This window comes from Nematostella vectensis, chromosome 6, assembly GCF_932526225.1.
Source record: "Nematostella vectensis chromosome 6, jaNemVect1.1, whole genome shotgun sequence".
Taxonomy (NCBI): domain Eukaryota; kingdom Metazoa; phylum Cnidaria; class Anthozoa; order Actiniaria; family Edwardsiidae; genus Nematostella; species Nematostella vectensis.
This window is the reverse complement of record NC_064039.1, coordinates 3,044,658-3,066,923: the sequence shown is the minus strand read 5'-3', so window position 1 is coordinate 3,066,923 and position 22,266 is coordinate 3,044,658. Positions and strand designations below refer to the sequence as shown.

Sequence of the window (22,266 nt, the reverse complement as noted above, 5' to 3'; positions counted from 1 at the left end):
CAAATGAAGCAGTGGTACTGGATCCTCAAAAGCCTGTTTCCATGTACAGCAAGTGGTAGATGCAATCTTATTCGTTGATTAGCAGGCCTTAAATCACTGTATGCCCTGCTCAGAAACAGCACAACACTTAGTCATTATTGTTATATGCTGTATAATAGATATCTTATTGTGCTTGTTTGCTTGGTCCATATAATGATGCATCACTTTGTCAATAAGAGCTATTAATCATGAATAATAGGTGAACTGATCATAGCCACCATTTTGGATTTAATTGCTTAACTTTTTTATGAAAACACCCACCAAATGAATGAAAGCTTGCTCTTCAATCATTAGATAATAATCAGATATGGTGGCTGCTTCAACATGGAAGCAAGACTAAGATAAGTAAATGCCAGCACTGTTCTCATGCTGATAAACACAACCCTTTTTTTTTCTAATTCTAATACATTTAGCGTAAATTTAGGCATGAAAGGTTATCTAAATAAATTGTTAAAAAAAAGATATATGCCAACAACTCCATCCAACAAAGTTCAAATGTTTGGATATAGCGCCTTGCATGCATCTAAATCATGTTAATCAGCTCCTTGCAAAAGTAATAAACAGTTCACAGACATAAGTTTAGTTGTATTTATTAAACCATTTTTACAAACTCTTGACAGACAAAATCTGTAGCCAGTCACACAAATCTTCGCAAATTACCGAGTAGAACCCTAGTAATAAAACAAGTTATGCAAACACAAGATCAAACAAATGATGAATGATACATGTTTATTGAGCTGGGGAAGCTGGTTTGGCTTTCCTTGATTTGTACAAAAAGTATCCTCCAAACAAAATTCCATAAGTGGCCACGACAATCTGTAGAAAAAGCATAAACTCAGGGTTAAGGTTGGCTATTGGACACATACTTAGAAAACATTGATATATTGTCTGAAGCCTCTTTCAAATGAGACATGGCAGTTGATAATAGTGCAAATATCAATTTGCAATGCACATACAGTAAGCATCATATTGTTAACCTTGTGGTTGGTAGTCACATGACAAACCTCATTGTTTCTATAGAGTAAACATTAATGTGCTATATATTTAAGCAAAATTTGCTTTCATTCATCCAGCACAATTTATGCTTTTGTGCCTTTTATGTCTATAAGTGATCAGCGTAGCCCCTATTGAAACACATGTTGAAACATCATGTCACTTTCCCATGGGAGTTATTTCATGTAATTGGTGCCTATATCAGGGGCCCTGACGGCAGGCGGAAGCGCCAGCTATTTTTCACCGAGCGCTGGCTACTTTTTTTTAAAGTCGACTTTAAATTTGATTTGAACTTAAAAAGATAAAATAAAAGGGCTAAAACAACTTCCACCCCTTACATATTAATCTCCACCGCCTACTCTGAAAGTTAATGAAAGCCATGCTATATGCACTGAATAGTACTAGGACGAGACAAATGCAGATATATTTACTTAATGTCAAAAATCTGTCTTTGCTTTTCTATGTCACCAGCCTGCTCTACAAATCGCATGGCAGATTTGGTTTTGATAAAGTTGTTTTGGGGTTCCAGTACCTCATCTAGTGAAAATCATTCTCCTGGCCAGTTTCTATTGCTCAATTCTTGAGTAGCATTGACAAAACTTGGTAAGGGGACCGAAAATATGTTGTGATACACACGCATGTTTGATGGCACAATAACAGCTTAACAATTTTTTCCATAGAAGAGAGACCATTTCAAAACAATGCCTCTAAACAGCTATTACTCGATACAAACTGTTTTTAATTCCAAATTTAATGAGTTAACAAGAAAATTTTTAAATACGATACAAAAACATGAAATTAGAAAAGTGACTGCAAAAACTTAGCAAGAAAACAGGCCTACTCATCACTAACCCGTAGTGCAAATTACAATGACAGCACTATTTGTCCTCATGCAACAAAACATTTGGAGGACAGGCAAACTTCAAAGGTTTCAATGTCTTGATCCGACATCAACTGCAAAAGCTGTACTAATGTCTTGCTTTGCCATTAAATTGTCAAAACTGAAGAGTTACAGGTCCCCAATGTGTGATAGAATGACATCTGGGTTTTTCATGCTGTTCCTCAGTTCGCTTCATGGGGAACAACAACAATCGTTTCTACAATCTTATCAGCTACAAGTATGATCCCAGGTAATTTGATGACAAAAAAAAAATGGGTATGATTCTGAGTAAATCAAGCCAGAGCCAAGAAAGCCACACACCAGGATCAAATCAAAATTATAAACTTCTGGTTCAAAGTTATAAAACTTCACTCCTGGTATTCTCACAGTTGATATCTCTGACCATCTGCCCATTTTCTGCACCTTTAAGTCCCATCTCAAGAAAACTTGTGAACAGCAAAGTTTTAGAGATTTTTCTAAATTTAATAGTGAAAATTTCTTGTATGATATGAACCAGCTTGATTGGAATTCCCTTCACCAATCAACTAAAACATTAAATGAAAAAACTGAAGACACAATTCATGCCATCCATTCTGTTATCGATAAACATGCACCAATGAAAATTGCCTCTCGTGCAAAAAAAAGACAACTTAGTAAACCATGGATTACCAATGGCATCTTAAAATCAATAAAGCACAAGCAAAAAATGTACCGAAGTCACTTTTTTAGCAAAAACCAAGAAAAAGTAATAGCATACAAGCAATATTCTAATACTTTATCACATCTTCTCAACAAAAGTAAAAAGGAATATTTCCATTCTCAATTTATTAGCTGTAAAAACAACCTCAAAGCTACCTGGAAATTAATCGGCAAGCTGATACAAAGGAAAACAAAGGGGCAAAGTGCTCCTAGTCGCATTACTTCAGGAAATAGGTCGTTTACCAATCCTTCTGATATTGCTGATCAGTTGAACAAATTTTTTACAAATGTAGGAACCAATCTAGCTTCCCAAATTAAAGATGACAAATCCATATCTCCTACATCCTATATTAAACAATCTACAACTTCTTCTTTTGTTATGTCTCCAGTTTCAGAAGCACAGGTTTTTTTACTTTTTGCATCTCTTAATGAAAATAAATCATATATTACTATTCCTAATAAATTTATAAAATTGTCAGCATCCATCCTAGCCTCTCCCTTTACTGCCATTTATAATGAATCTATAGCAAGTGGTGAAGTCCCTGATATTTTCAAAATCTCAAGGGTTACTCCTATATATAAAAGTGGGGATGCCACTGAACCAGGGAATTATAGACCAATATCAATAATCTGTTCATTTAGCAAGATTCTTGAGAAGCTTATCTACAACCAGCTGATTTTTTTTCTTGAAAAACATAAAATTTTATTTGAATTTCAATTTGGATTTCGGAAAGGCCATTCAACCGAACATGCCATATTAGAAACTGTTGAGACCCTCAAGTCTTCTATTGACCAAGGTATGACTACATGTGCTATTTTCTTAGATTTTTCAAAGGCATTTGATACTATTAACCACGACATCTTATTAGCTAAAATGTACAAATATGGAGTCAGGGGAACCCCCGCAAAATGGTTTTCTAGTTATCTCTCTAATCGTCATCAGTTTGTCAAAATTGGCAATGCGGAATCATCTATGCTACCAATCTCTTGCGGAGTTCCTCAAGGATCTACCCTTGGTCCCTTATTATTCCTCTTATATATTAATGATCTCCCCAACTCTTCTAAGAAACTGAAATTTAGAATATTTGCAGATGATACAAATCTATTTTATACTTCAAAAAACCCCAAAGATTTAGAAACCACTGTTAATAGTGAATTAGACAATGTCATCAAATACTGTAACGCTAATAAGTTGTCCATTAATTTTAAGAAAACTCATCATATCACTGTCACCTCCCCCAGAAAAAGTGTTTCTATTGACTTAACAGCATATGGTATAAAGAATACTAACAACATAAAATACTTAGGTGTCTTTATTGATGAACATCTCAAATGGAATTCACAACTAAATCATGTTAATAAATGCCTCGCAAAAAATCTTGGAATCATTTCCAAGTTACGTTATTTTCTTCCCCTGACTACTTTAACACAACTATACTATAATTTAATTTACCCATATATTTCTTATGGTATAATGAGCTGGGGCTCGGCAAGCCAAACACGGCTTCGCCCTATCAAAACGAAGCAGAATAAATGCATTCGCTCTATTTTCTTTGCTCCCCAAAGGGAAAGTCCATCGAATTATTACCAACTGCTTAGGATCCTGAATCTTGATAACATACATAATCTAAGGATATCATCTCTTGTTTATAAGCTCCAACACTTTCCTGATACTATGCCTAAGCCATTATGTAATCTAATCCTGCCTGCCACTCAAGTTCACTCACATAATACCAGATATGCTTCCAAAGGCAATCTCTTTAGGCCAGCTTCCAAAACCAATTATGGATTAACTAAATTTACAGCCATGTCTTCTAGATTTTGGGAAAAAATACCAAATTGCATTAAGTCCTTACCTTACAATTCCTTCATAGAACAACTGAAATTGCATTTATTAAATAATCAGAATTAATATTGATCCACCCTGGCCAGATTTACTTTTCCTCACTCTAAAATATTATATTTTGTTTATGTATATATTATATATTGTAAAAAAAAAAAAAAATAATAATAATAATAATAATATTATAATAATATTATAATAATATCCTGTAAGACCCTCGAAATCTGACTGTGGCAGTGACCATCTCGAAAGCTTATGCTTCTATGGTCACTGCGCACCTTAAATTTTTTTTTCTTCTTAAGTACCGTAAATAGTTAACTTCCCCTTTTTTCTACCTGTATCCAAATATTCTTTATCTTATTCAAAATAGTGCAAAATAAAAAAATGAATGAATGAATGAACTTGCTGTTTCTAGTGGCAAACCAAAAAATCACTGAAAAGAAAGGCTACATAAGAGTGCTCCAGAGTTATGCACCATGCGAAGGCTGGATTTTTCCAACAACATATATTGAAACATATTTGCCCCATTCGTTCTAGGAAATAAAATTGCCTGACCCTGGTGCGATCCAGCCCTATGTACATAGCAATGAATGATGTTTACTTTAACCATCAGCCACTAGCATCAAGAGTACCATTACCACAGTTATAGGCATTGCATATTTTCTTATACAACAACATATCAAGAAGATCGACTACTAGCAAAGATGAGGGCACGAAATAACAATCAATAAACCGAACGCAAATAAAACAAAACGTCAACAAGTAGTAGGCCAATGATGATATATGGATTATAAATAAAATACTTATCATAAGCAAGTTAAGTTTATGTATCACATACATTTCTTCTCCCAGCAGTGGTCCAAGCGTTAAAATACACTTCCCATCCCTTTAACCCAAGCTCCTCTGCAGTTGGGGTAGCCATGTGTCTAACCAACGCTGGCCCTCGGACTCGGACGGCTCGAAGCGCAGGGAAAATCATTTTTCTACGAAGCAAAAATACACTAAATACACGCATAAACAAATAATCAATAATCTATGCTTGTTATTAATGCATAGCAAGAAATAATCAAGCAAAGAGAATAAACTGAATCTTACAGTTGGTTTTTGTCTGCCGGGGATTCAAGATGGCGGCGCCGAGAAAGTTGGGTAAGACTGCTGGTTTCTATACTGCGGAATCAACGCCCCAGACCTCTCTCGGCACCCGGTTTTTCCGGGCTGCTTTAATGGTAAGAAACAGTTTCCTATATTCCCTAGGTTCACTCATGACAGAAGATCGAATTGACCTATAAGGTGTTGTGTCCCTGTTGACCTTTTGGCCCGTTTTTCCTGTCTTTTGGCCCTTTTGTCCTGTTTTTGGCCTTTTTGTCCTGTTTTTGGCCCTTTTGTCCTGTCTTTTGGCCTTTATAGCCTGGTTCTATCTAAAAATTTTAATCCATATAGCTCCAAATTAGGGACACACAGGGGCAAAACCAAGGCAATTCTTTCATGATTTTACCCATGTCTCACACCGGGACAAATACAAAATCTAAAACAAAAGAGAAAAATGATTAAAAAACATCCTACATTAAGACATGTAAGGTAATCCAGAATCCGGAATCCAGGTTTTTAGGGCCCTTGGAATCCGGAATCCAGATATTGGAATCCGGAATCCACAGTCTGGAATCCAGAATCCAAATAGTTTCGAAATCCGGAATCCATACTTTTCATTCAAATTAATGACTTAAAAAAAATCCAATAATGACCACACAAGCGAAGATTAAGATTGAGTAGCCGAGTAAAGTGCCACGATGTTCCTCAAGCCCTTGCCTTTATTTGCATTTCTAATCAGGAGGTGTGTCTGGTTAGTGTTTAGCATAATTGATTGAAAACTCATTGTCGATTATTGTACAACTTTCCGGTCTAATTAGCTTCAATTGGCAGAATTCTTACATTCTTAAGAACACTAGTAAGAGTACAAAACAAGTTCTCCAGTTAAGACTCACAGTATTTTTCTTATTAGAGTTACAATTCATAAAATTGAGTAGGCAAGGATATCCAGAGAAGCCATAAGCTTATAAAATAGGACTCCCTTCTAACATTATGCATTTTGCGGGAGATATACACATTTTAGCCTGATCTCCCGTTCTCGTTAGAATGAGCGAATTTCATATTAATGTCGAAAGTTTAGCCAATCGGGAATGGAAGCCATTCAACAACAAACAAATCAGGAGGCGAAGAAAGTCAAATTTGCGTTTAGCCTTGACGTAAGTACTGGCGCGTTCTGATTTAGTTTGCAATTTCATTGGCTAAAATTCAAAACACTATACCCTAAACCTATAGAAACGCTAACAGAACACAAGCCTGACTTACTTTTACTTTTTACACTCATCCGAAATCCGCTCTATGAGATAGAAGGGGTGTATTGCACAGAGTATAGCCATTTTCACGTGCACACGTCACCAAAAACTCGGTTTTGTTCGTCTTTGAATAGACCATTCCAGCTAAAACGCACGCGCGCGGCATGACGGTAGTTGTGGTAGATTCGTCGAGCAAACTTTAAAAACGTGCGCGTTGCATTTTGGTTCTGGTAGCTGTGGTAGCGTCCTCGGCATTTCTGATTGAAAATATGCAGTTATAGCTGGAATCGCCTATTACTAAAGTGGAAATAATCCTTCAGTGTCTGTGAAACTTTTCGTCAAAAGAGCGAGTGAGTTTGCACTCAGACGTTAATCCATATCAATTGTTTTATTTCCGAGACCCGAGTTTGAGCAACCCTTTTATGATATCTGTCTGATTATTATCGATACATTAACGCGAACGCATGCATTACGAATGTAAGGATTTTCAATGTGTCAACTTGAATTCCTACCAAATATACCATGCAAGCGGCCCAAATATTGTGTGTCGCGTCACGGAAGCCATGAATCCGTTTTGCAAAGTTTTTTCTTTCCTGGCGACCGCGTGTGGCTGAGCAGGGTGTAACCTCGTGGAATCTTGGTTTCGAATTTGGACGTCAACCAAATGCCTTTGCTCTTTGAAAAACGTTGCAAGACGTAAAGAAAACAGTGACGCCAGTGACGCATATTTTAGTGGTATAAATCATATTTTAGTGTTATAAATGCATGAATAATGCATTTTAGTGGGATACATATCTTAGTGATATAATGCATATCTAAGTGATATAATGCATATTTTAGTGATATAATGCAAATTTTAGTGATATAATGCATATTTTAGTGTTGTAATGCATATCTTAGTGGTGTAATGCATTTTGGTGGTATAATACATATTTTAGTAGTATAATGCATATCTTAGTGGTATAATGCATATCTTAGTGATGTAATGGTAAACAAATGGTCGGAATCCGGAATCCAGAGCCTGGAATCCAGAATCCGGAAGCCTCTTGGATTACCTTACATGGGGCGAAAGACAATTTCGGAACGAGGTTCACTCTTATCAAACCACCTCGTCGAAAGCATGGTGAGGCGTTATTGCAAAGATTGCACCTAACCGAATTGCGGAGCAAAACAGCTAGTTCGACTAGCAAACCATCTGGCAGATGTACATCTTTTAGAAAGTACACAAAGAAGAAGAAAGCGAAGAAAGTACCTACAAGAAGCCAGACTTCAACCTAAAGTGAGATTTGTTGAATCTCAAGCAAACACTACAAAAAATATGACCTCTAAAAAGGACCAAGTACAAGACCGTAACTGAGGGTCACCCACCCTAATAAATTCTAAGAGCCTAGCTGGAATTTGTAAAAGTGAGGTATAGCTTGGAAGAATTGTTGAATAGTGGATTAACATAAACACACACACAAAAAAAAAGAAAAAGAATTCGTTTTACAATAAGACAACTTAACGTACTACAACAAAAGTATAACAGCACCAGAAGGACGACCCAATTCTCATTCTACTCTGGACGCCATAGCGTAAAGGTAACGCTAGCAGTATGGGATCTATTAGACATTACTCGGATGAAGATTCAAACGTATCGGCAGAAACATTTCGTTTTACAATAAGACAACTTTGAGCTTGAACGTACTACAACAAAAGTATAACAGCACCGGAAGGACGACCCAATCCTCATTCTACTCGGGACGCCACAGCGTAAAGGTAACGCTAGCAGTATGGGATCTATTAGACATTACTTGGATGAAGATTCAAACGCATCGACAGAAACATTTGAAGATTATTCGGATAGAGAATCTTCCCAATCCGATGATACTACGAATGAAGACTCTTCGTCAGACGAAAGTATAGATGATACTATCCCAAATGCCTGGGATCGTCTCCAAGCTGAATCAATGGATCGCTTCCATGGTCATTGGAAAGAACTTGTTGCAAAGTATGAGCAGCGAGGCAACTCTGAAGAGGTAGCTGAAGCCAAGGCAACGAATGACCTTGTTCCCCACTATCGAAAAGAGCTAAGAAAAGTCCTTTTTGAACATCTAAAGTGGATGCGTACTTTACGGAAGAATCCAACTTTCAAGAAAATCATAGATACGCAAAAAAATCTCATGGACAACGACGGGTTTGACTGGAGTGAAGCGACAGAATCGGCGATAAATAAGAGAAAATTCCTGCTGTCAAAGATGTTCAGGGAGCAGCCGATTCCTCAGCAAGCAGATGTCCCAACTTGGAATAAACCATTTTACAATCGTAGTTGAACTTTTTGACCGGGGAAAAAGCCGTTTCAAAGAATAACTTTATGTAATCTAGAGTGAATTAACATACTGCAGGATTTGACAGCATATATTCTATAGACATGTAAACAAAAGAGAACAAAAAGAGCCTTTAGAAGAGTCCTTTAGAAAGCCAGGCGATAGATACCATAATCAAAGTACATTAACTTTATTATAGCCTAGAGCCCTAAATATGGATACCCTATATCAGGTGCTCTAGTTTATGTATAGGTTTATTTTTGTATTAACCTTATTAATTTGTATGATGAGAGTTGTTGTAATAAAATAGTTTAACCAAACTGTTTACTTTCTTTGTAGAATTACAAAAGTAGTAACATATTTTCATCGTTTGTCAGTTTAAACACTAAAGAAACATTTTTTATGGGTATTAAAATTCGAAAGGGTAATTATTTATTCAATTCGGAAGGTTTTCTATTCCAACAGCTATTCAGTTGCGACCGTACGATTTTTTTTACGCTCTTTGCGTGATCCACGATCGAGCACCATGTATTAGCATAAGAAGATCAAATACTGAGATGACAAGACCGTAAACAAAAAGACGGGCTAATCTTATAATTTATTAAGCCAATAAATAACACATCTTTATAAAATAGAAAACGAGCGTTTTTCGTCAATGTATTCAGCATCTTCTTTCTTCTCTACTTCCTCCACTTCGTCGCATCGCTTTCCCTATCATTCAATCAGATATTTTTTTTTCGTGGCTATTTTTTTAGTCTAACTGTGACTTGAGACCACGTTTGGTAGTAACACAGGTAGGTTTTGTTTAACGTTCACCGGCTGAATAGAACAGATGCGACGGCCGTCGGAATAGAATAGATGTGACGGCCGTCGCAACTGAACAGCCGTCGGAATGGAATAGATGTGACGGCCATCGGAACTGAATAGCCGTGGGAAGAATAGATGCGACGGCCGTCGGAATAGAATAACCGTCTATGATTGGCCGTCGGAACTGAACGCAAGATAATTTATTCCAGCTCAAAATTAGTATTCCAGCGCAAAAAAGGGGCTAATTCCATACCTACCCTACTACTGGTATAAATGAATAAGTAAAAAAAAAAACGAATAACCGTAGATAAACACAAATCCAGGTCTCCTGTTTATTTTTTCCCAAAATGTTTTTTTTTCGTTCAAAGAGGGGGGTGACATGTGACCCCAGTCACAACCCCTGGATACGCCACTGCTTCTATGGTCACACGGCACAAAATGGCAATTGAATTATTTGGTTTTTATTTAGAAGCACTACCCAGCCTACCAAGAGAATATGATGTACGAGAACGAACTCCCGTGGACCATGATAGCGTCTCTGGAAGTTATTTTTAGAACAGACAGGTATTTTTGTATTTCCTTATAGCAATTATTTGGGGAAGGGGTGTGTTTGGGTGGGTGAAGGGGTGTGTTTGGGTGGGTGAAGGGGTGTGTTTGGGTGGGTGAAGGGGTGTGTTTGGGTGGGTGAAGGGGTGTGTTTGGGTGGGTGAAGGGGTGTGTTTGGATGGGTGAAGGGGTGCGTGCGCCTAGTGGTCCCACCCCCTGCTACAGCCCTGTTGTAAATTGGCGGGTGTTGCTTCCATGGTTATTATTAGGGACCTTAAGCAAGGACGACGACGACGGACAGGACAACGCGAACAAAAAAGGTGTTTTCACGCGTGACGATGATAAAATAATTTAATTCTAATGGAATAAGCAAAACATTATAGTCAGTGACAGATAAAAATAAACTAAGGACATTTCTAGCAGCGAACGTAGTTAGTAGAGTTAAAGTGCAAACGTCCGCGTACTCAATTGGCCGTGAAACTTGGAGTTTTCATGTCGTGGTTTAACGGAAAGCGGTTGAAATGTATCAGACAGAACGCATTTCCACGTGCTGCTATTGAATTCTGAATAAAATTCCATTCTGCCGTCGGCGTCTGCGTTGCCGTCGTCGTTGCTTAAGGTCCCTATATTAAGTCTGTATAACGGACAATTCAAACACAAAAGGAAAGTCAGGCTCGACAGTGCGCCCACTTAGAAGGTTGCTATAGAGACGGCAAAGTGCTATTCGAAAGTTCATCTTGATTTCACGTGCATTTAGGTTCAGTGATATTCTTGTAAATGGTGACCGTCATTTTTTACCATTATTGTATTAAAACGGATCAGTAGCAAAACGAGATAACCACTATGCCTGTCGTGTCAAAAACAGACGTTTAACAAATGAAAAGCCGTTTACTGCGGCAGTAATCAAGTACACACTTGTAAACTTGAAATGCTGACCTACTGTTTCTCGTTAAAAGCAAACAGGCCCACGCATTGCTCTCTTTTAATGCGGCGATAGCTAGCGTGAAGATCGTAAATGTCATGTCTCGTCTTGATAACCCGTCTGTTCGCCGTCACGCCAATAACAGACTTCCAAATAGATCTAGGCACGCATTCTTTCGTAAATTTCTGCCGTCGCTTGCGCTACACCTGTAAGGGGAAAACCCTTAAGGTTCACCTCTACCAAACGTTACATATCAACTGGACTCATCCAGGGAAATAAGCTGCGGTTTGTGATTCTAATAAAAAGGAAAGTCAAACAGATGCACGCATGATTAAGTGCTTTCTCATAAAAATGGCGTTGGTGACAGTGGAACACAGTGGACGCTGTTTTCGCCCCATGACCATATAAGGCTACAGGGCTCTTGACGTCACGCATAACTCTTCGATTTTGATATAAAGTACAGGGTAGATTGTGGAGGGTCTTGTACTATCGATTGGGCCGGGCCTGAGATTGCAGTAAGCTTCCCAACGAGAGCAGTGCTGCAACTCATCTTCCTCTTCTAGTTACTCCCTATTTCTGTTTACACAAACACAAAAATGGCAAGTAAAGGCAAGAAAGGAAGCAAGAAGAAGGCCCAGAGAGCCACCTCGAACGTGTTCGCCATGTTCGAACAGTCCCAGATCCAGGAATTTAAGGAGGCTTTCAACATGATCGACCAGAACCGAGACGGCTTCATCGACAAGAACGACCTTAAGGCTGTTTTCGACTCTCTGGGCAAACTGGTCAACGATGAGTACGTGGAAGATATGCTCAACGAAGCGTCTGGTCCCATTAACTTCACCATGTTCCTGACGTTATTCGGAGAGAAAATCAGCGGCACAGACCCCGAGGATGTCATCAGAAACGCATTCGGCAGCTTTGATTTGGAAGGCAAAGGTTCTATTGACGAGGAAAAACTCAAGCGGTTGTGCATGAGTATGAGCGACAGGTAACTATTATTTTAACAATAAAACTTATAATTACCAAAGAGAAAAAGAAGGGAATATAAAAGAGCCAAGTTAAAAAAACACGATTGTTGTTATGCTGTCTTCGAGGGTGCCTTGATCCTTTCTTGCGCTGTATGACTGTACCTATTACAGCAACAGGTGGAATGACTTTTAAAAAGTTACCATCTTCCTTCAGTATGTAACTCTTTATGTTAACAGAGTAAAAAGTGAATCGAGTTCACATATTCACAGGGCAGTCACACAGTTTTAAGTGTGCAATTAGCACCTTCTTTTGTTTTAGGATTAGTGTAATTTATGACTGAGAACCTTTATATAAAAAAGACTAAACGAGCGGCACGAAAACAATAGTAGCGAAAAACATTTATATAACGGAAATCTATGAATTTCTCAAAGCCACTATTTCCTTGGAACTAGAATAATTATGGAGAAAAGATTTAATATGCTTCAATGCCAAAGAATCATGCTAACATGATAATAACCAAAAGATTATGTTTCTCCGAAACTGTGCACAGTTGAAGGCCTGTTTTGATTGTATGGGGCTAGCAGAGTCTTTTGTGTTAACCTCTATGCTGGATATGGCACCTTTAAGAACATATTAAAAAAATCTCTGTTTTTTAGAAACATTATTTCTTGAGATTCAGATCACTTCATCTCATTTTTCAAAGCTATCGTTTTATCTTGCCCTTTTGACCTATCTTCACACAAAATGTCTCTAATCGATTACAATTTGCCTCTAGGCTGCTCTAGAGATTTCAACAAACGTTAGAATAGAAAACAATAAGGCCGAAAAATTTTCTCGGAAATTCAACATAAGGCTAAAAGTATTGCTCGCAGTATTTCCCATAAGACAAAAAGTGCTCATGTTTTTTTAAATGTAAATCCATGACTTAATTTTATAGATTATCAACGAAACATGGTCGGATCTCCTCGTTAAATACTAAATACAGGAACCTAAAGTTATATCAACCTATTTCTGTTAACATAGCATAGGTGCTTTATTCCACTTGTAACACAGGCACGCTAAAGATATGGTCAATTATCACGAGCAGACTATGTTTGTTTGGGTTGAGTGACCAACTAATAAAATCATTGGTGCATCTAATTTTCCTGTGTTCATTGTTCTGCTATTACTGTTAGATGAAAAAGCCTTTTGTAAACCATTCCATGGGTTAACCTACCTAACAAAATACCCCTTGCTTCGTTCAAATGTGGATAAGTCTTATCGTGGGAATGTTGTTGGGGTTTGGGGGTAGTCTGTAGAACATTGCTAGAAGAAAACGCCAAGCCCACTCGACTAGGCGTCAGCTTTAAAAATTGGTTCGCCGATAAACATTGTCATAACAATATACTACAACGCCAGCAACCAACAATATACACAAATACTTGTCAATTTTTTATTGTGAGTAAACCTAAAATTAAAGTAAAAATAATATAAAAAACATTTATCCTAAAGTATAAAAAAACAACGACAACCTTATGTTTTCAAAGGAGTCCTCACTATAAATGATACTTTTGTTGGCGTTTTACGCGATTTGAAACCAAAAAGATAACATCAAACGATCACGAATTTAATAATCGAATTAAAATCAGGAAATTCTGGTATCATAAACGCACTTTGGGATATCCTCTTAGTGACATTAAAGGCATAACCAAGTCTAAGAGGCATTAGGACTTTATTAATTCAGTTAACATAAGATATGGGAATAGAGCTTGGCACAACACCATGAACAGTCTTTAAGAAGTTGGCCAACCTGTTATGGCGGATTAATGAAGAGATGGAATCTTTGATGATAGACCGGGCTAACAGGTGACTAGCGAAAACCGCACGCGAGAGAAAGAAGTCTAATTCTTTAAAGGATAAAAGCCAGTGGAGACACCGGGCATTTTGTTTAGTTAGAGCATGCTCACTGCCGTTCAAACATCTAACCTAGAATAAAGATCGTAGATGAAGCCGATGAGTCACTACCAAAAACCGCATTCATATGTGATAGTCACGAATTCTTCTAACGATGGAAGAGATGTTTTAGATGTTTAAAATTCACTTTTATTTTCTTGCAGACCAAATGTAGTTGTAACGTGACTAGAGCATGCATGCAAATCACGATTATCTTTATCTTAAAAGAAAAAAAATTGGAAAATGGATCGCGAGATAACGATAAGCCGGGGATAGGACGAATAAAATTATTTTCTAATTCACCCCTCCCCCCACCATGTCATGGCGACTGTTGTGTGAGTAGGAGGCGTCCATACTAAAAAAGCGAACATATTCTTTGAATTGCTTCAACAAATATATTTTAATAGGGTCACTGGGGAAGGGTATTTGCGCGATGAGCCCATTCTTTTCGCTCGAAACCCCACTTCGTAATCAATACCATCTCCTCTATTTTTTTACGGGACTTAATGAACTTTGCATTAATTTTTCTCTAATAGCTTAGGGAGAATTTACCATTCCTCAAAAATAAAAATGTTTTAGATTTTATTTGTTTGTAATGCACGTTTTGTCTTACTTTTCTTAAGAATGACCGCCGAAGAATGGGAAGACATGATGGATGAATGCCCGACTACAAAACAGGGCGAGATCCTGTATAAGGAATTCACAGATATTATCAAGAACGGGCCCAAAGAAGACTAGTTCGACCGATCCAGTACCACTACGACCCGCCATCATTCCAATCCCACAGGAACAGGCTTAAGATCAGACCTTGTTCAATAAAAAATTGCAGCTTCTCTCATCGAGCTTGTAAATGTTTATTATATTATATAATCTTATCATCTACCTTTAGTTTGTGAGCATCCGAGGGACACTGGGCTCAAGTGAAAGAATATCTGTCTGTTTCAGGCAACACCATATACGGCCCAGAGATCATAACGTTGCCTAGATTTTGATGATTGTTATCGTCGTCTATTAAATATGTTTTCGATGATTTATGTGTGGGGTTTATTGCGGCGTTGCATTAGTAGCACGTGCGGGCGGAGTCGCGGGGACTGGAGTGGAAAAAAAATACAGTATCACGTTAAAGGGGCACTTACCTAGTAGTGTTATTTCGGAAACGGCAAAAACAGTCAAAAACACGCGGAATAACAAAAATTTACCATCCGGAGTTATTTTTAAATAAAAATGACATTTGATCTGCCAGTTAAATACAATACAGTGGATCGACGTCTCAAATCGAGCGGATGGAAATGGATTTATGATAGTACTTTTTGGTTGGGACTTTACGTACCCTGCTAAGCACAAAAACAGCTAGAGTCTGTGCATACAACCCAATATTTGTGCCCGAATACGCGTAAATCATAAATCTCGTCCATATGTTTCTTGTGCTGTACGCTTTTTCCGTGAAGGTTCGTAATCACGTGACAGAAATGTGGTTAATTAGCTGTAAGAGTAAAGCCTAAGTTTGATTAAAAAAAATCTGCATTGTCAGCGCTATAAATTAAAAATAAAAAAATGTGCCTCTCAAAAGCATAAAACATTTCAAAATGATAAGATCTTTTTATCACATGAAATCTTAATCAGGGAATGCGACCTGTTATGTATCCAACTTGTAACAAATTGTTTCTAGAATTGTGGTTAATTAGCTGTAAGAGTAAAGCATAAATAAAATAAAAAAATCTGCGTCGTCAATGCTATTAATTAAGAATAAAAATATGCCTACCATAAAAGCATAAAATATTTCAAAATGATAAGATAAAGATATTTTCATCACATGAAATCTTAATCAGGGAATGCTTTAAAATCAGGATGTTTCGAATCCACTAAACAAACATTTCGCGTGCGCGCTAAACCAGGCACGTTAGTGGCCAGGGTTAAAAAAAAACTGAACTAAAAACCATTTTCCTGGGGAGAAGGGAGCATCGTAAGATCAGTTGTGGGTGACGGTTTTTCTCATCAGGGGAAAAATATAATTTTAATATTTGGGTCAACATAAATCATGATAATTTTGACGTTGTTTTGAAGCATGGAAATTTATGATTGCTAGTGAACATCAGATTTTCTTTTCCAATTAGCTGGTGCATGACAAAACGTCAAGTTTATGACGCCAATTGGACACGAATATCAAAATAAGTCAACAGAATCGGTATGAGTGTCAAAAGAAGGAAGCATTTGCAGGCGGCGTTAGTGCAAGAGAGCACGAGTTTTAAAAATAATTATTTTTTCACCATCGTTTTCTCTTTTTTCTCCTTTCTTATTTCCGTTTTTTTTCATTTTTTTCATTCATTAAATTCTTTCTCTTAAGTCTCCTTTTTATCGTCTTTCTGCTACCTCTCTTTCTTTTCTTCTTTTTTTTTTCTCTCAATTTTTTCATCTTTTTTATTTTCTCCATCCTTGAACTCCTTTAATAATCTTATCCAGGTAAGCATTCCACCTATCTTTTGACAATATACCGCCTGTTATCTTCAAATAAAAAGAATTCTATTTTAAAAAAGTGCTACAGGTTATCGCATATCAAACAGAACCAACCCAACCATAAATACACACAACTTTGGACTAATATCACGGCGTGCTTTAGATTTTATTAAAACTGATGGAAATTAGCAACATGACATTAAGATCACCATAAAGATTTTGATAGGACACGCTAATTGTTGCTATACTTACGAAATAAGATATACCGCGCTAAAGAATATTGCGCTTTGCGTGTATGAAACAAAAATAAACTAACACTTTGCCGATATCTGGATGGTAATGGTCGCGATCTAACACCGCCACAGACTACCGCTCCGAAATATCAATCGAAGCCTAATGGTCCTTTTATACGATCGGAGGAAATGAGTTGGAATCAAAAGGAATAAATTATCAATGTCCGGAAATATGGGACAAATGTAATTTACTTTTTCTAGCTTCCCGAAGGTGTTCCATTCACAGCCTAAAAGGATAGCGTTAAAGCAAATCTGTCTTAGAGAGATAGCTGACTGGCTTAATAACGTTTCCCCAAGTGGATGCAAATAGACAATTCCACGATGCCTTTTATAGATTGCAGTATCACCATTAGATGTGCACTTTATATATCGCTAGCAAATGTTTATTGCTGAAAAGTTTTCAGGGGGTTAAAGGTAGCTCAACAGAATCGTATTTCCTGCAGTTTAAAAAAAATCAATTTCAGTTTATTATAGATTAATTGAGTATCTAGTGTTTTGACCCTATAAACGCCTCAGGGTTCTGACCTGAGGGAAACTGAACACGATAAATGGTATATATAAGTCAGCAGTAACAAAAAAAATTTTGTCAAAAACACCTCAAGCAAACCGACCGCGTCAGGAATCTACACATCACCAAGATATTATTTTGGCTCCATCTTGACCACGAAACCTTTTTTTAAAGCAGTTATAACGGCTTTTAATAGGGGTCTTTTAGTTCGACCCATGAACAGAAAGAAAGGTTTTGTTTTGCATATCTCAAAATCTGCGTTATTTTTGTAAAGTGCTGTTTTCGGTGATATCTAAATGGATAAATTTAGCTGACTCATTTTACCAGGGTCATTCCGTTGGGCCAGCAAAAGACAAAGGCCGGTGACTTGTATGTTTGTTACAAATTGCGCGCGGTCAGGGAATCCCAAGGCCACAACCATCGATCGTCTTGCGGCGTTGTCATGCCATCTGTCAGAATTCAACACCTGGTGCTACATATGAACAAGAGGAACTTCAGTGACGTCGATTAGCCAACCAGTGTCGCGCACAAATAAAATACAAAGGCCTTTACGTAGCCTTACTTAGATCCATACTTGGGTTTCAAACACTGTTTGCCGTGTTGTCACGAAGCGCGGAAAGATATTGCTTAAAGAGGCACTCGTAAAGTGCGCTGGATGTCAGACCAGTGTAAAGGCTAGATGCATTTTACCATAGAGATCTAGACGTAACGGAAGAAAGGTCATAATTCGAGCAGGCACCAGCGTAACACTGCAATTAGCGTGGTTTGTCAAGACGTTTGTCCTTGAGCGCCGAGAATTAAACACAAGGCCGGAGAGTTAATTTTTGCTGCAAGTCTCTCCCTTAAGCTTTTTGGTAAGCGACTGTTAAAAAGCAGAAATATCAACATTTTCTCATCGAGTGGAGTCAAAAGTAGAGTCTTCGTAGCCGCCGGGTTTGTAAGAAGAGCGTTCGCCAAGTTTGACTGGCGCATTTTATCTAACCGTTGAGATAGAGATAGCAGAGGGCGCATCTCGACAGAAAGCTGCAGCTGCTTTTTCATCCACTTTATCTTAATACAAGATGCCATGATTCTGAATTAGACTTAAAGGGATAATTTGAATAGGGAGGAGAACAACACAGACGAGTCTTTTTACTTACAGGAAGCTCAGGTCACGAGTTTTGAGAAATATATATCGACAAAGACAAGTGTTTAATGCCGTGACCAGACAAGCAACAAGCGTATCTGCCGCGACCGGTGCGGCGTTCTCATCTCAACAACAATCTCCGTAATCCTTCAAAGAAGAGACAGAATAGACTGAGAGCGCTTAGAGGAGCGCGCTAGAGGGGGATTAAGATCATGATGAATTCCACGGTGATTTGTTGGCCGTTTAATGTACTGTACAGTCCAGAAGCGGTCCAAGAGTTTTACTTCATGAACATCGTCATCTGTGTCCTCAACTTTGTCCTCGCCGTAACCATAACGATCGCAAATAGCTCTCTACTGCTTGCGATCCTGGGAACTCCCTCTTTACGCACCCCGTCCTACCTACTCGTGTGCAGCCTCGCCGTGACGGACGTTGGCGTTGGGTTGGTCATCCAGCCGCTGTATATATGGCGGAAGATGGCGGAAATGCGCGGGGACGTGCCCACATTCTGCGCGCTGTACATGGCGGGAAATGTGCTAGCGCACTTGATTGGCAGTCCCTCGTTCTTCACGGCGACCGCGCTGAGCTGTGACAGGTACCTGGCAATTAGTCTTGGCGTGCGCTACCGGCAGAAGGTGACAACAAGAAGGATCCTTAGGTTGATAGCCGGACTGTGGTTTCTGGCAGTTTTCGTGGTGATCGCGCGGTTCTACTCTCGGAAGCCCAAGTACATGTCCATCGCCGCAGCTCTCCTCTTCGTCTGTTTGTTGATAATCACGGTGTGTTACGTGAAAGCCATGCGCCTGCTCAGGTCCCACAGCCGGAGCTCACTAAGTAGGGACATCCGTAAATCAAAGCTTATCAAGTACAAACACTCTCTCTTTACCATGCTCCTGGTCGTCATTTGCCTATTTTGTTGCTATCTTCCATTCGTGTTCGTCCACATTGTGGGCTCGGTTTCTTCAAAGGAGCATGCACTGGAGCTCAAGCGCGCACGCGAGCTGACCACAACGGTGTTATTCGGTAACTCTTTAGTGAACCCCTTGATCTACCTCATGCGCAGCAAGGAGCTGCGACAAGCATTCCGGCGATCGCTGGGTAGGCTGTTCTGCCGCGTTTTGAGGCTACCCGCGGTCCACGTGGAGCGTGTGTCCGAGTACTCAACGGACGCAAAGTTTACTACATTCAAAGCTGTCACGCGAAATAAACTTTGTCGAACAGAAACTCAGGAGGATATGTATCTATAATCAATGATGCAGATGGGGTAGCCCTCAGTCTAGAGGGAAGCCCTCAGGTCCAGACCAAGGCTGGTAACGGTCAAATTCCTAAATAACTAAATAAGGAAAGAAGTTTCATTTACAAGCGTAATCAAGGGAAATAGAGTGGCTATTTGCAGGGGTTGGCCCTCTTCCAATGGGTTCCTCGTGTGATTATTGAACCCACCTGAAAACAGATCCTGTAGGCATAGATGGTAAACATATGAAAGAATGTTCAGGCTGAGATTTCACCAAATTCTAAAAACATGCTTAAAACCCAGGTTCAGATAGCACCAAAATATATTCTTATTGGAGTGAAGCTGAATCAAATTGTGTTCATACGCGCGCGATCTAATTTTATTTTCATCAGTTAGGCTAAGTTTAAACGTCGTATTATCGCCGTAACGCCGTATTCAACAATCGACTTGATTCATTTGCGTGCATTTGCATCGAATACGGCTCATGGATAGTACGACTTTTGAACTTAGCCTAAGCTTAGCAAACTAAAATGGGCGCAACAATTTCTTATCATTTGTGTAGTAATTTGTGTAATTGGTGGAATCGGAATCTGCTTCAAAGGAGTAAAAAGTGTATATAGTATATAAATTGGTATTAACAAATAAAATTATAAGCCCATTGCAAAATCAGACATAAATAATTAATCAGGTTAAAATTCTTTTGGATATCAGCTTGGGCTCTCTTGTCTGGCTCTCTTTTAGACTTTAGATTCAGGATTTTTGCCGAAACAATGAACTATAATTGGAGCTCTATATATATCGCTGTCTTTATGCCAGTCTATATATCGAGGTTTTCACGCCAGGCTACATATCGAGGTATTAATGCCCGCCTACATGTATATCGAATCTATGGGTATAGACGCATGAGAATTGTCACGAAACAGAAAATTAAAAAATGAAGAAGACACGGCTCCAGCCTTTATATAATAATTAATGATATTAATATTATTTCCTTAATCTGTAAATCAAGCAGGGATATCACATGGGAGGTTAGGTTCTCTTCAGAACGAATTTGATTATGATATGTATTTTACAACATTTACAAACCCCTGATTTAACTCTTTTATTCTATAAAAAAGATATACACCCATTTCAAATAAGGTTGACAATAGGAAAAAGGAAAATGGCCCAAGTAGGTTGGATAAAGAATGTTGTTTTCTTGTATAAATGCGTTCATTCACTATATGTGCCTCACTCGAGACTTAATGGTTGTCGGTTATATAAGCACAATAATAGTATTCTCCATAGCCACTGGTTTCAGGCACTCGCGGTTTTCCATTTTCTTCAATTCAATCTTAATCGGTTAATAGAAATAGGTGTATACACGATGTCAGTACAAACGGCAAATGGCAATGGGCAAACGGTAGTTCCACATACGAACGGTACCATGCGTCTCATTGTGTTGTTTGTCCGTCGCTACGACGAGGACCATCGTGTTCAAATTTTACATTTTCACCGTCATCCTGAGCGGAACTAAGGACGCTTGTGGGTGCGCAGATGGCTAATAAGGCCAATCTGTGCACGGAAAAGCCTGGGGCACTGAGGGCATGGTATTGTTGCAGCTTTGGGATCTTGAGACTTTCTGGCGGCTCTACGCTCCTCTGCGGCAGCTGTCCAATTTGCCTCGCATGCCTCAGCACCGTTGCGAATGACACGGCGCCAACCTTGACGGTTTTGTGCCAGAAGCTCCCACGAGGTGTGATCGATGTTGAATGCTTTCAGCGAGAGTTTTAGGGTGTCTTTAAATCTCTTCTTCTGGCCACCTTTGCAGCGTTTTCCGTGCTGAAGCTCACCAAACAGAAGTTTCTTAGGAAGCCGTTCATCAGGCATACGAGCTACGTGCCCCGCCCAGCGGAGCTGAGACTGTTTCAGGATGGTGTGAATGCTGGGCAGACCTGCACGTGCAAGGACCTCAGTATCCGGGATCTTTTCTTGCCAGCGAACATTGAGAATTTTCCTCAGACAGGTAGTGTGGAAATGGTTTAGCTTCATCGCATGAAGCTAAACCATGAAACTAGTTCCACATACATGAAGCTATACATAGCATGAAGCTAGTTCCACATACGAACGGTACCATGCGTCTCATTGTATATTTGAACCGAATGCAGGAAAACATGGATCAATCGTACAATGATCAATTAAAGGCTATCGATGTATAGCTCTGGTATCGCTGGAGTTCATTTATAAAAACCTTGGAAGTGCCATTTGCCATTCGCCGTTTGTACTGAAGTTTTTTTAATTAGTGTATATCCCGTACTTGATTCATCTATTTGCACATGTGTCTGTTAGTAAGAAGAAAAATATTTTTTTATACTAAATCGAGCATTATTTGACAAACTT

At 38.7% G+C, this 22,266-nt stretch overlaps 2 protein-coding genes and 1 long non-coding RNA gene across 3 annotated transcripts; 2 read left to right on the top strand and 1 right to left on the bottom strand.

Annotated features, from left to right (window-relative positions):
• Positions 1-613: 613 nt before the first annotated feature.
• On the bottom strand, positions 614-5,669 carry LOC116619433. Its single transcript, XR_004296682.2, has 3 exons — positions 5,550-5,669; positions 5,293-5,437; positions 614-855 (listed from the first exon to the last, which is right to left on the bottom strand). It is a non-coding gene; the product is annotated as an uncharacterized LOC116619433 (long non-coding RNA).
• Positions 5,670-11,807: 6,138 nt separating this feature from the next.
• Positions 11,808-15,302, top strand: LOC5514662 (myosin regulatory light polypeptide 9). The gene is made up of 2 exons (XM_001634787.3): positions 11,808-12,359; positions 14,896-15,302. The coding sequence occupies exons 1-2, from the start codon at positions 11,968-11,970 to the stop codon at positions 15,008-15,010; spliced, it is 507 nt and encodes a 168-aa protein (XP_001634837.2). The 5' UTR covers positions 11,808-11,967; the 3' UTR covers positions 15,011-15,302.
• A 2,321-nt stretch (positions 15,303-17,623) lies between these two features.
• Positions 17,624-20,836, top strand: LOC5514607 (adrenocorticotropic hormone receptor). The gene has a single exon (XM_032384225.2). The coding sequence runs from the start codon at positions 18,866-18,868 to the stop codon at positions 19,898-19,900; it is 1,035 nt and encodes a 344-aa protein (XP_032240116.2). The 5' UTR covers positions 17,624-18,865; the 3' UTR covers positions 19,901-20,836.
• Positions 20,837-22,266: the final 1,430 nt, after the last annotated feature.